Source organism: Chionomys nivalis, chromosome 8, assembly GCF_950005125.1.
Source record: "Chionomys nivalis chromosome 8, mChiNiv1.1, whole genome shotgun sequence".
NCBI classification, from domain to species: domain Eukaryota; kingdom Metazoa; phylum Chordata; class Mammalia; order Rodentia; family Cricetidae; genus Chionomys; species Chionomys nivalis.
In genome coordinates, this window is record NC_080093.1 from 69344209 (window position 1) to 69356622 (window position 12414).

A 12414-nucleotide genomic window follows, 5' to 3' on the forward strand; every position below is an offset into this window, starting at 1 on the left:
TGGTGAGAAAAAAAAAAAAAAAAAAAAAGAAAGCACCAAGAAGAGAGAACAAAAACACCAGCAGCCCCTCTCAGAGCTCTTGGTCATTCTGCTCCCCCAATCCCTTTACAGCAAGGACACTCTTAAGCAACTTGTATGAACTAACCTAGCTTACAAATCTTTCTATTCCAAGTTCTCCTTTTATTTCAAGAAACCCAGCCCCTTTCTCCTTTAATGCACGTACCTGTTGACTTTCATCTTGACTGGCTTGGGTCGAGGTGGGGGATCAGGAGCAGTAGCTACCTCTAACAGAATGCGGCGGGAAAGACGGTGGCGGGGTAGAAATGTGTCAGCCTCATATCGAGAGACTCGACCCTCCAAGCCAATAAGATCAAACCGACCCATGTCAATTCGCTGCCACAAGAAATACAAAGCATGTTATCAAAGGAACCATTCTGGTACTAATGTCTTAGATATGACACCAAAAGTAAAGGTAACAAAAGAAAATGGACAATTGGACATTTAAAATTTAAACTTACATGAATGGAAGGACAGTAAAAAGAAAGCGACAAGGTACCTGATACATCACATATCTGACAAGAGGTTAATTTCTAAAGTATACAAAGAACTACAGCTTACTGACAAAACAACTAGCTTTATAAAAAGAAAACTCAGCAATGTCTTGGATATGCACACATTTCCAATGACATATAAATAAGCACATAGAAAGATACCAAAAGTGGATAATCATTAGAGAAATGCAAATCAAAACTACAATGAAATATCACTTCACATAATATTCATATATTTCTTTAAATCCATTGGAAAAGATGTGAACAGAACCCAGTGACACTACTGGTAGAAATGTAAAATATACAGCAGCAGCTATGGATAAATAAGGCAGCTCTTCAAAATATTAAAATAGAATTATCACATGATGTAGCAACTTCATTTAAAAAAACAACTAGCATTATTTCTTTTTCTTTTTTTTCTTTTTTGGTTTTTCAATACAGGGTTTCTTTGTGTAACAGCCCAGGCTACACTGGAACTCCATTTATAGACCAGGCTGCAGGTTGGTCTCAAACTCACAGAGACCTACCTATCTCTGCCTAACAAGTGCTGGTATTAAAGGCGTGCAGAACTTTGTTTTTGAGCACAGACTCAAAATAGGAAGCAGGGACTCAAAAAGATTATCTGTACATTCATAGCAGCATTATTCATAAAACCTGAAAGGTGGGCTGGGCGTGGCAGTGCACGCCTGTAACCCTAGCATTCAGGAGGCTGAGGCAGAAAGATCTTGGTTTCAAGGATGACCTGTACATAGCAACACCCTGTCTCAAATAAATTTAAAAAATAAATTCATTCATTCAAAAGGTAGAATCTGCAAGTCAAATGCCCACTGAAAAATAAATAAAATGTGACATTATCCAAACAATGAAATACTATTTAGTCTTAAGAAAAGAAATCTGCCTGAGGAGAGGACCTGAAGCCCTGTTTGGCTTCTCCAACAAAAACTCTCACCTGGAATTCCTTGATTCCCACCCTGCTGGCCAGCCCTACAAAAACTCACAGGCTGCTAGCCCCCAGTGAGCCAATTCTTCAAAGTCAAAGTAAGGCTAGCATATATTCTGGAAGAGAAGTGAGGAAGTGAAGTGGACAAAATTGTGGGCCTCGTTGAGTTCTAGTTTCTGTTGCCCTCCCCTAAATAGGACAGCTGATTAGTATGGAAAAGGAATCCGGTATACCTACTAGCCATGCAGGGAGAGGGCACTTAATACCACTGCATGGGACACTAGCCTCTAAACTTCAAAGTGAAAATCAGGTTTTGTTTTGCTTTTTTTCCCCAATGGCGAAAAGAGGGAAGGTGGGAGAGGGCTAGGCAGAATTCCAGGTTTTTTAACTAGCCAGTCTCAAGGAGCACTATTTAAATGGGATGGGAATAAGAGGCTCCGCTATTTCCAAGATTTACATTCAAAACTGCGCCATGATTCTGATAGAACTCCCAAGAGTAACTGCTACTTTCACTCAGTAGTTGGCTCTGAAATAGGAACTGAAAGGTGACCTACTACATTTCTCAGGCTATTTGTAAATATGAAAGCCAGTACTACTTTGTTGAAGATTAGACTCCAGGCCTTTTTTGTACTTCAAGAAAAGAAAAGCATCTCCAAGGAGCTATTTCCCACCCTAGTCTCTATCTAGTTCACATTTGAGAATGCAAATATACGTTAAGAAAGTGTTTTGTGGTGACCTTTATACTCTTAGTAACCATAGTCTCTTAAGTAGCAGTATCATTTATTTAGGGGAGAAAGAGTGGTGCTGTATGTTACACTGCTGCTAAACACTGGGATTAAAAACTATGCCATTGGGCTGGAAAGATGGCTCAGAGGTTAAGAGCACTGCCTGCTCTTCCAAAGGTCCTGAGTTCAATTCCCAGCAACCACATGGTGGCTTCACAACCACCTGTAATGGGGTCTGGTGCCCTCTTCTGGCCTGCAGGCATACATGGAAGGAATGTTGTATACATAATAAATAAATATTAAAAAAAACAAAACTATGCCGTTATGATCTGATTGATAAAAATACCCCTACTTTTTTTTTTTTTTTTTTTTTGGTTTTTCGAGACAGGGTTTCTCTGTGGCTTTGGAGCCTGTCCTGGAACTAGCTCTGTAGACCAGTCTGGTCTCGAACTCACAGAGATCTGCCTGCCTCTGCTTCCCGAGTGCTGGGATTAAAGGCTACATTTTTTGGTATTGAAAGCAGGGTATCAAAGTCTCAGATACTGCAGGGCTAGGCTAAAACTATATAGTTGAGAATGCATTTGAATTTTTAATCCTCTAATCTTCACACCTCAAGTAAGGACCACCATGATCAGTTGATATGGTGATCTGTGTATGCTAAGGAAGCACACTATCAACTGAGCTATATATACCCTAGGCCTAACATTCTCATTTAAGGTGTACTAACTTTAAAAATGGGTTGGGGGAGGAATTTTTTTTACATATGCTAAGGTATAGATAAATAAGTACTTCATGATTCTGTTTCATCAAGTACTCAGAATAGTAACAGAGTAAAATAGAATGACAGATGTCGGGGATAAGGAGAGAAGGAACAGTTGTTCAATAGGTATAATGTTTCAGCTTAAGAAAACAAAAGCAGCCGGGCGGTGGTGGCACACGCCTTTAATCCCAGCACTCGGGAGGCAGAGGCAGGTGGATCTCTGGGAGTTCGAGGCCAGCCTGGTCTACAAGAGCTAGTTCTGGGACAGGCACCAAAGCTACAGAAAAACCCTGTCTCGAAAAACCAAAAAAAAAAAAAAAAAAAAAAAATAGGTTAAAATGATAATTTGTTGAGTCTGGTTCACCACAGTTACAAAATTAAGGGATTCAGGTTGATAGCACATGTCTGTAATCCCAGTACTTAGAAGGTAGATGCAGAACAATTAGGAGTTTGAAGTTTTCCTGGAATAGATGAGACCCTATCCCAAAAGAGCAAGCCTGGTGGTACATGCCTATCATCTCAGTACTGGGTAGGCAGAGGCAAGCAGATCTGTTCAGCATGGTCTATATAGTAAGTTCCAAATCAGCCAAGGATAAATAGTAAAACCCTGTCTCAAAAACAAAAAAAAAAAAAAGAAAAAAAGAAAAAAGAAAAAGGAATAAGAAAAATTAGTATTTACCAAATAGTTACAGAAATGACAGACATTTTCAAAAAGTGTTAACTTGACTCTCTAGCATATTGTAGGCTAGGCTCTATAATCCCTGTTTTTATGAACAAGGAAGCTCAGGCTAATAATTAACTTGCCAAAGGTCACATGGCTAGAAAATAATGAAGCTAGGAAAAAAAGTACTGATTGATGAAATATGGAAACAGTAAATATGCCAAAGGTCAGACACTAAATAAGAGGTAGGAAGTTTAGATAAGAAATCACTAACCTTAGGGGCAACTACATACCTGGAGTGGGTGGACATCAGTGGCCCTTAGCACCAGAGAGGCGGTGCTAAAGCAGATGCCTGGGGTGATGAAAGGGGAGGTAACAGGTCGAGGGTCAAATAGATTTGGATGATTGCAAACTTTCCGCAACTGCATCAAAATGTTGATGACACTCATGAAATGGCCTGTAGCTAGTGTCTCCTTAGTTCTGGGGAGAGAGGAAAAATAAATAAGGGACATTCTGCCAGCTACCTACATTCTAACCCAGAGTACCAGGGTCTACCCTCAGTCCTCCCTTACGTGGTTTGTGCCATGAAGTCATCATAGAGACAGCGCTGGCGCTTGGAAAGCCGGCATCGGATAACATGCTCATACTTTTTGGGCATCTGCTTCTCAACATCCACCTTTACTCGGCGAAGCAAAAAAGGTCGCAGAACCTAAAGGCAAATAAGCAGGGTGCTAACAGAAGAGTGGGCACTAAGCTCCCCATAGTCCATCTAGTTTCGGGTCCAGGATAGGCAGAGTACAGGTTTAATTCATCAGCAAAATTCAGCAGGCATGTCAGATACCAATTACACAGATGCAAATCTTCCTTTCATGTAACTTACTGTTTACAGAGAAGATGAACACAAAAATAATTGTACCATAACATACAAAGATGCACCAAGAGCAAATTAACTTTGAAAGAGAGATGACTCAAATTACATTTGGAAGAATGACTCTTTGTTACATGCCTACAAAAATAAACCAGGCATGATAAGTTTGTGTGACTATAAACCCAACCACTTTGGAAGAGCGAAGCAAGCAAATTACTTGGATCTGGGAGTTCAAGACCAATCTGGGCAACCTAATGATATCCTCACCAAAGGAATAACATAAACAAATAAGTAAATAAATAAAAAAAACAGGTGAGAAGCTAAATAAAACTTGTGGCTCTGAGCAATATACAACTCAGTGAAAGAGAGAGTATTCTTTTTTATTTTTTTTTAATTTTTTTTGGATTTTCGAGACAGGGTTTCTTCGTAGCTTTTAAGAGAGAGTATTCTTAACATGTCTAAGGCACTGGACTCAACTGCCAATACTTTGGGGGTAGGGGGAAACTGGCTTTTACAGTCTAAAGTTCTAGAGGTGAGTAAATCTGTAATCAGGGTATAAGAGCAAAAGCAGGTTGATTTCTATGAGTTCAGGCTAGCCCGATCCAGTTCCAGCACAGCCAGGGTTACTTAGACACTGTCTCAAAAAAAAAAAAAAAAAAAAGTGCTGGGCCTTTAATCCATTGACTTTGTCACTTTGTCTAATGATGATATAACTGACCGAGGAGATAGAGTGATAACACCAGAAATATGTGCTGAGAACAGAATAACCTCAAGAGAAATTATCAATTAAAGACCCTATGTACAGCGGGTACGATAGCACTAGCCTTTAACCCAACATTTGGGAGGCAGAGCAGGCAGGTGTGAGTTCCAGGCCAACCTGGTCTACAGAACACAGTTCCAGGACAGTTAGGACTGTTATGCAGAGAAACCCTGTCTCAAACAAAAAATAAACAAAATCAAGAAAGATTCTATATACTACCAACTCAGAAACTGAGTAGCCTTAAATTCAAGCCTTGCTTTGGCTACACATAAAGATCCTGTTTTCCTTAAAAGGGGGGTGGGGGTAATGTTATTCTTTTTCTAAAAAACAGAAAACAAAAAAACAGGGTCTCACAATGTAGCTCTGGTTGTCCTAGAACTGACTATGTAGATCAGGCTGTCCTTGAACTCACAGAAATCTATCTGCCTATCTGCCTCTGCCTCCTGAATACTGGGATTAAAGGCATGTGACACTATGCCAGGCAATTTGTTTTTAAATCTATTTTTGTTGTTTTGAGACAGGGTTTATCTATATAGGCCTGGTTATCCTGGAACTCACTAAATACACCAGGCTGTCCTCAAACTCAAGAGATCCAGCTGCCTCTGCCTCCTAAGGGCTGCGACTAAAAGTGTTTCATAAAATAATGTTGCTTTTTATGTTTTGCTTTTTATAGGAAAAAGAAAAACAGCTAGGTGTAGTGACACCCACCTTTTACCCCAGCATTCAAGAGAAAGAAGCAGCAAAGTCTCTGTGAATTTCAGGCCAGCTATCACTGAGACCTTATCTCAAAAGCAAAAATAGCCAGTAGGTCTGGAGAGATGACTCAGAGGTTAAGAGCACTCACTGGTGCTCGTCCAGAAGTCCCGAGGTCAATTCCTAGCAACCACATTGTGGTGCACAACCATCTATACTGGGATCTGATGCTCTCTTTTGGAATAAAGACATACAATAAATAAATCTTTTTAAAAAAATAATAAATAGGACTGGAGAGATGGCTCAGAAGTTAAGAGAACTGGCTGCTCTTCCAAAGGTATTCAATTCCTAGCGACCACATAGTGACTCACAACCATCTATAATATGATCTGGTGCCCTCTTCTGGCCTGCAGGTGTATATGCAGGCAGAACACTGTACACATAATCTTTAGAACAAATGAATGAGCAAACAAGCAAATAAATAAATGCAACTAGCCAAAACCTGAATGCTGACCAAGTCATCTGGAAATTTAAGCAATTATAAACACAAGCAAAAGAGTTGTTACCACACAATGTCTTGGGAATGAGTATGCTTGTGAAATATATAGATCGGAAAGATCAAAGGACCAGACAAAGGAAAAATTATTCTGTGGTTAAGGGGGCATACTGAAGACAAGCAGAGGTGGTGCACACCTTTAATCCCAGCACTCAGGAAGCAAAGAGAGGTGAATCTCTGTGAGTTCAAGGCCAGCCTGGTCAACAGAGCGAGTTCCAGGACAGGCTCCAAAGCTACACAGAGAAATCTTGATCCAAAAAAACCAAAAATAAATAAATAAATGCATAGATTTGTGGAGGACTTAAGTTCAGTTGCCAGGATCCATGTTATGCAGCTTACAACAGCTTGTAACTTCAGCTTCAAGGTCCCCAATGAGTGTATACACACACACACACACACACACACACACATGCACGCACGCACATAAAAATAAGTCACATGGAAGTGATGGTGCACATCTTTAATCCCAGCACCTGGGAAGCAGAGGCTAGCCTGGTCTACAGAGTGAATTCTAATACAGCCAGGGCTACACAGAGAAATCCTGCCTTGAAATACCAAAGGAAAAAAATAAAAAGAAATGGACGGGGTGCTTCAGAATGTTGAAATATGTTGTTGAAAAGCTGAAAAAGCCAGAGACAACACCCTCGACAGAAAGAGTCAAGAGGTATAGTTCAGTGATAGAGTACATGCCTAGCATGTGCAGTAAGGCCCTAGATTTAATTTCAAGGACCACCAAAGGGCATAGAGGCACATGACTTTAATCTCAGTTCTCATGAGGTAGAGGAAGAGGCAGCTCTGTGAATTCAAGGTCAGACTGCCTGTTCTACATATGGAGTTCTAAGACAGCCATGGTTAGTTACATGGAGAGAGCCTGTCTCAACAACAACAACAACAAACAAACAAACACACACATTCAAAAAGTCCAGACTGGGGCTAGAGATGGCTCAGTAGTTAAGTGCACTGGCTGCTCTTACACAGAACCTGGGTTCAAGTCCCAGCATCACACAGGCTCACCACTGTCTGTAACTCATTACCAGAGTATTCACACTCTTCTGACTTCCTTGAACACTAGGCAAAGTGTGTAATGCACATAACATATTCAGGCAAAACACTATACATATAAAAATAAAAACCTAGCCGGGCGGTGGTGGCGCACGCCTTTAATCCCAGCACTTGGGAGGCAGAGGCAGGCGGATCTCTGTGAGTTCGAGACCAGCCTGGTCTACAAGAGCTAGTTCCAAGGACAGGCTCCAAAACAACAGAGAAACCCTGTCTCAAAAAACCCAAAAAATAAATAAATAAATAAATAAATAAATAAATAAATAAAAACCTAAAAACACAACTACAGAAAACAAAGAGTATCTAATGCAAAGCAGCTCAGCTTGGCAATGGTTATTATCTAGAACAGTACAGTTTGACAACTTAGTTCAGTCTAGCACTGACTTCTAAAACTTTACTAGGTTACTGTCCTTATTTAATTTTTATTATTAATTAATACTTTTACAAACAACATAGGCCCTACCTTGTGAAGGCGTTTGACTAGACCTTCATTATATTCTTGGCTTCCCTCAATCATGCCAGTTAGAGGGTTAGAAAACCACTCCTTGAACTCTCGATGAGACTGGAAGACATGTGGCATCAAGAAATGCATCAAGGACCACAGCTCCATGAGGCTATTCTGCAAGGGAGTTCCTGTCAGGAGCAGGCGCCTCTGGCTGTAAAGAGAGAAGGAATTAGAATGAAGATAGTCAGGAGAATCCGAACTTTCTTTCTTTTTATTGTTTTTCGAGACAGGGTTTCTCTGTGTAGCAGTCCTAGCTGTCCTGGCATTCAATCTGTAGACCAGGTTGGCCTAGAACTCACAGAGATCCGCCTGCCTTTGCCTCCCAGTGCTGAGATTAAAAGTGTGCACCATCATCACCCGACTCTCAATATACTCTTAACCCAGGCAGCCAACCCTTCATCCAAGACAACTCTCCGACAAATCTCTATATTCATTTTTACCTGTTGAAGTTGAGCAGTGACTGCCACCGTTGGGACTTGAAATTCTTGATGTTCTGAGCCTCATCCAGAATGAGATAGCGCCAGTTCTTGCGACGAAAAGCCTGGTGATCCTGTAGCACCAGCTTGTAAGATGTGATACACACATGGAAAGCATTGGGTTTGGTCCAGCCCTAAGAGGTCAAAGAGAAAGAAAGCAGCATATAAGAAAGTGGAAAAAACACACAGAAAAATACAAGGGGAAAGGGAAGACATGTTAAAGTACTCAAAGATAGAAATCAGGTTGGGAGAAATTAAATAGTACCAGCAAGAGAATGAAGCAACAGGAAAATAAGGCTAAGCAATTAACATAAGGATCTAAAACTGAAGGACATTAATAAGGAAAGTGACCACACAGAAGATCAAACCTGCCGCTTGAGCTTCCTCTCTTTCTGAGCTCCATAGTAAGTGAGGATTTTAAAGCTTGGACACCAACGTTTCAATTCCATCTCCCAATTCAACATCACGCTGGTAGGAACAATGATTAAATGAGGACCCCAGTTACCTGTTTAGAAAAAGAAGACATAGTAAGACTATGTAAAACCTTGTAGCTCTGGTTCTTAAACAGACCCTGACTAGTATCTTCTGATGCTACTTAAACTTCAGCACCTATGCTGTCGTCCTTATATCATTACTGACAAGACTCAAGGAGGCTACCATGACAGCAGTACTTTTCTGCAGGGAAAATCTCCAGTAAATAAGATGTCCTACCAGTAATTAGCTAAGAGACCCTTGGAGGTATCTACCTTTTTCACAGGCCAAGTGAGCAAGCAAGGAGATGGTCTGGATTGTCTTCCCCAGTCCCATCTCATCTGCAAGAATGCCGTTAAGCTTTTTCTCATACATAGTAACCAGCCAGTCAAGGCCAATGTGTTGGTACTCTCGGAGTTGGCCCCGTAGAAGAAGTGGAATTGGTGTCTTAACCTAAGAGAGAGGAAATTATCACACATGGTGGATATGAGGCATTTTTGTAGGAAACAGTAAACTCAAGATATGAGAAAAAGAATCATAACCTATGGATACCTGGGTAGTGGCCAACGTATAACCCTTAGGCTGGAGACTTTCAGCTGCCGCAGCAATATCAGTAATTTCTTTCTTGGGTCCTAGAACAGTGGTGGGACCTGGGGTAGGAGGCCCACTGCCTCCATCTGCCTCACTCCTTTCCTCATCCCGAGCTAGCAAGTATTCCACTCCAAAATCATCATCATCATCTTCTTCTTCCTGTTCTTCATTTGCTTGACTTTGCGACTGAGCATCCTCAGACTCAGACTCTTCTGACTGTGAACTCCCACTCATTTCTTCTTCCTCTGAATGTTCATCTTCATCATCCTCACTCTGCTCTTCAGCAGAATCTAAATCACAAACAAAAGCTTAGTAAGTTGTTTCTCCAACAGCTGCCAACCCCAGTTATCCTCTGAACTACATACTCACCAGACTGATTGCTACTATCTTCTTGAGCAGCCTCTTCAACTTCTCTTGTTTCCTCCAGTTCACAGTCATAACTATTGGCTTCACCCTCATCTTCCTCTTCACTATGCCTTGAGCCTGGAGCTGAGGCATCATAGGCATAGGCCCCTGCATACTGCTGTAGCAGCTCCTCTACAGAAAGCTCACCTGATAGGGAGAAGAGAAGTAAAATTTGGTTCTTTTGTTAGGACTGGGAAAGAGTTATTTGAGTGGTACTTGTTTATTTAACCTAAGCTCCAACTCCCAGGCCCCTATCTACAGGAAGTCTATAGAGTCTGCCTTTAGCACCAGATAATAAAACCAATACTTGTAACAACCATAGTAAGTGCAGCATTCTCCTAAGGACAGTACCCACTCATGTAAAAATAAAATTAAAAAAAAAAAATACACACACCCCACAAAAACACCTTTTTTCACTGATTGTAACTTATTATCTGCTAGTAGCACACAAACTGAATAGTAATTATTCAGAAACTGTGTTTCTATAGAAATGGGCAATGATACAGACCATTCAGTGGATGACTGTGTGTTTTTAATATTCAGGTGACTCTGCTCAATTTGTTTCTGCTTCAAGGCAGACAGGTGTTCTTTAGTCTTCTCCCAGATGTTTGGATCCTCTTCAGGCTTCTCTCTCTTCCAAAGGCCCCACTGCTTTCTCAGAGAGAGCGCCCATGTCTAAACTCTCCTACCAGTCTGAGCTTAAGCCTCAGCTGGCAGGATCTTCACTTCTCAGACACCAAACCACCAATGCTGAACCTACCGTTGTCACCGGAGCCACTGAACTACCCATTTAAAATTCTGGTCAAATAACTCTTATCTTGTACAGTAACCCTTCAACTGAGCTCTCAGACCAATTAGTTCAAACTCCTATCATGAACACACACTCCCTACTTAGTGCCTTTCATTTACAAATCTTCTTGGTCATTACACCTGCATACATAAGAAACATATGTAATAACCAGTAACTGAAACTACAAAGAGAAAACTATCTAATCAACTGTCTTTTTTTTTTTTTTTTTAAATTTCCGAGACAGGGTTTCTCAGTAGTTTTGGAGCCTGTCCTGGAACTAGTTCTTGTAGACCAGGCTGGCCTTGAACTCACAGAGATCTACCTGCCTTTGCCTCCCAAGTGCTGGGGTTAAATGTGTGCACCACCACTGCCCAGTTGATTTACTGTCTTTTTATCCACCAATTTTCCGCAGAGTAGTGACAGAAAGTAGATTTTCAGTAAAATATCTGGTAAATGTCACCTTCTCGAGCCAACTCGCTCAGTTCCATGGCATGATCCACCTCTCCTTCTAACTGCTCCTCAGCTGCTATGGTGTCTTCTTCATCCTCTGCTACAAAAAGAGAATGAAGTTTCCATTGGTGAGGTCAAAAGGATAGTTCCAAAACCACAGTCACACACATAGTTGTAGTTAAAAACTCAGTGGAAAACAAAACAAAGAGATAAAATGTAGGAAAGGAATTTGTAGGGAAGGTGGAAGGTTGACAGGAGTGGAAGGTGAGAGAATAAGCCTAATGAATTACAAGCCAGCAGAGCATGTTGACACAGGCCTTTAATCCCAGCACTTGGAAGTAGACACAAGTGGATCTTAGTTCAAGGACAGCTTGGTCTATAATCATGGATACACAATAGACCCTGTTCCAAGAAAACAAACAACAACAAAAAAGACAAAACCGGTCTGACCTTCATCTTCATTAGCAGTAAACTCTTCATCATCTTCATCTGGATGCCAACGCTGTTGGTTGTGCTGTGTGACAGAGGAAGGTGGAGGGTTTACCTGTATGGGAAAGGATAAAAAGTGGGAGGACTCAACATTTGAGCACAAAGTTGGGGTGTTATGGCAAAAGCCTTTAATCCTAGCATTGGGAGGCAGAGGCAAGTCTGTAAATTCAAGGCCAGCCTGGTCTACATAGTGAATTCCTGGACAGCCAGAGTCAAAAACCAGTAACAACAAAAAAGTCAGTTATGGTGGCACACACCTTAAATCCCAGTACACGGAGGGGGATCACTGAGTTTGAGGCCAGATTGGTCAACAAGCAAGTTTCAGGACAGCCAGGGCTATTACACAGAGAAATCCTCTCTCAAAAATCCAAAAACAAGCAAAAACAAACAAACAAACTAAATAAATAAATAAATAAAACCCTGAAAGACACAGAGTTGAAGATCAGAAAAGCATCACTGTTCCCTTGAGTTAACAGCTGCACTGATACAGTATCAGGGCAAGGACGTAATCAAGGATTTTATCTCAGCACCAGCTACCAAATCCTGACCCTACTGACTAAGGGAGGACCTGTGAAAGTGCTAGGAAATAAATAAAGTGGTACCAGCTATGCGCGGCCATGCCCTTAATCCAAGCACTCTCGAGGCAGAGCTTTTTTAATTTGAA

General features: G+C 41.1%; 1 protein-coding gene and 1 non-coding gene across 6 annotated transcripts in view; both read right to left on the reverse strand.

Moving 5' to 3' along the window:
* Positions 1 to 12414, reverse strand: part of Srcap (Snf2 related CREBBP activator protein) — a 52803-nt gene that overhangs the window by 22938 nt on the left and 17451 nt on the right. For 4 of the 5 annotated variants that reach the window (XM_057777076.1, XM_057777072.1, XM_057777074.1 and 1 more), the window contains 11 exons: positions 11712 to 11805; positions 11272 to 11361; positions 9986 to 10168; positions 9578 to 9906; positions 9301 to 9478; positions 8923 to 9059; positions 8519 to 8688; positions 8037 to 8229; positions 4210 to 4346; positions 3931 to 4117; positions 224 to 393 (listed from right to left, as the gene is read on the reverse strand). In XM_057777076.1, the coding sequence (XP_057633059.1) occupies positions 224 to 393; positions 3931 to 4117; positions 4210 to 4346; positions 8037 to 8229; positions 8519 to 8688; positions 8923 to 9059; positions 9301 to 9478; positions 9578 to 9906; positions 9986 to 10168; positions 11272 to 11361; positions 11712 to 11805 (1868 nt within the window). The remainder of the gene's footprint in view (positions 1 to 223; positions 394 to 3930; positions 4118 to 4209; positions 4347 to 8036; positions 8230 to 8518; positions 8689 to 8922; positions 9060 to 9300; positions 9479 to 9577; positions 9907 to 9985; positions 10169 to 11271; positions 11362 to 11711; positions 11806 to 12414) is intronic. The other variant, XM_057777075.1, reaches the window with a different exon arrangement.
* On the reverse strand, positions 12205 to 12333 carry LOC130880839 (small nucleolar RNA SNORA30/SNORA37 family). Its single transcript, XR_009057642.1, has one exon. It is a non-coding gene; the product is annotated as a small nucleolar RNA SNORA30/SNORA37 family (small nucleolar RNA).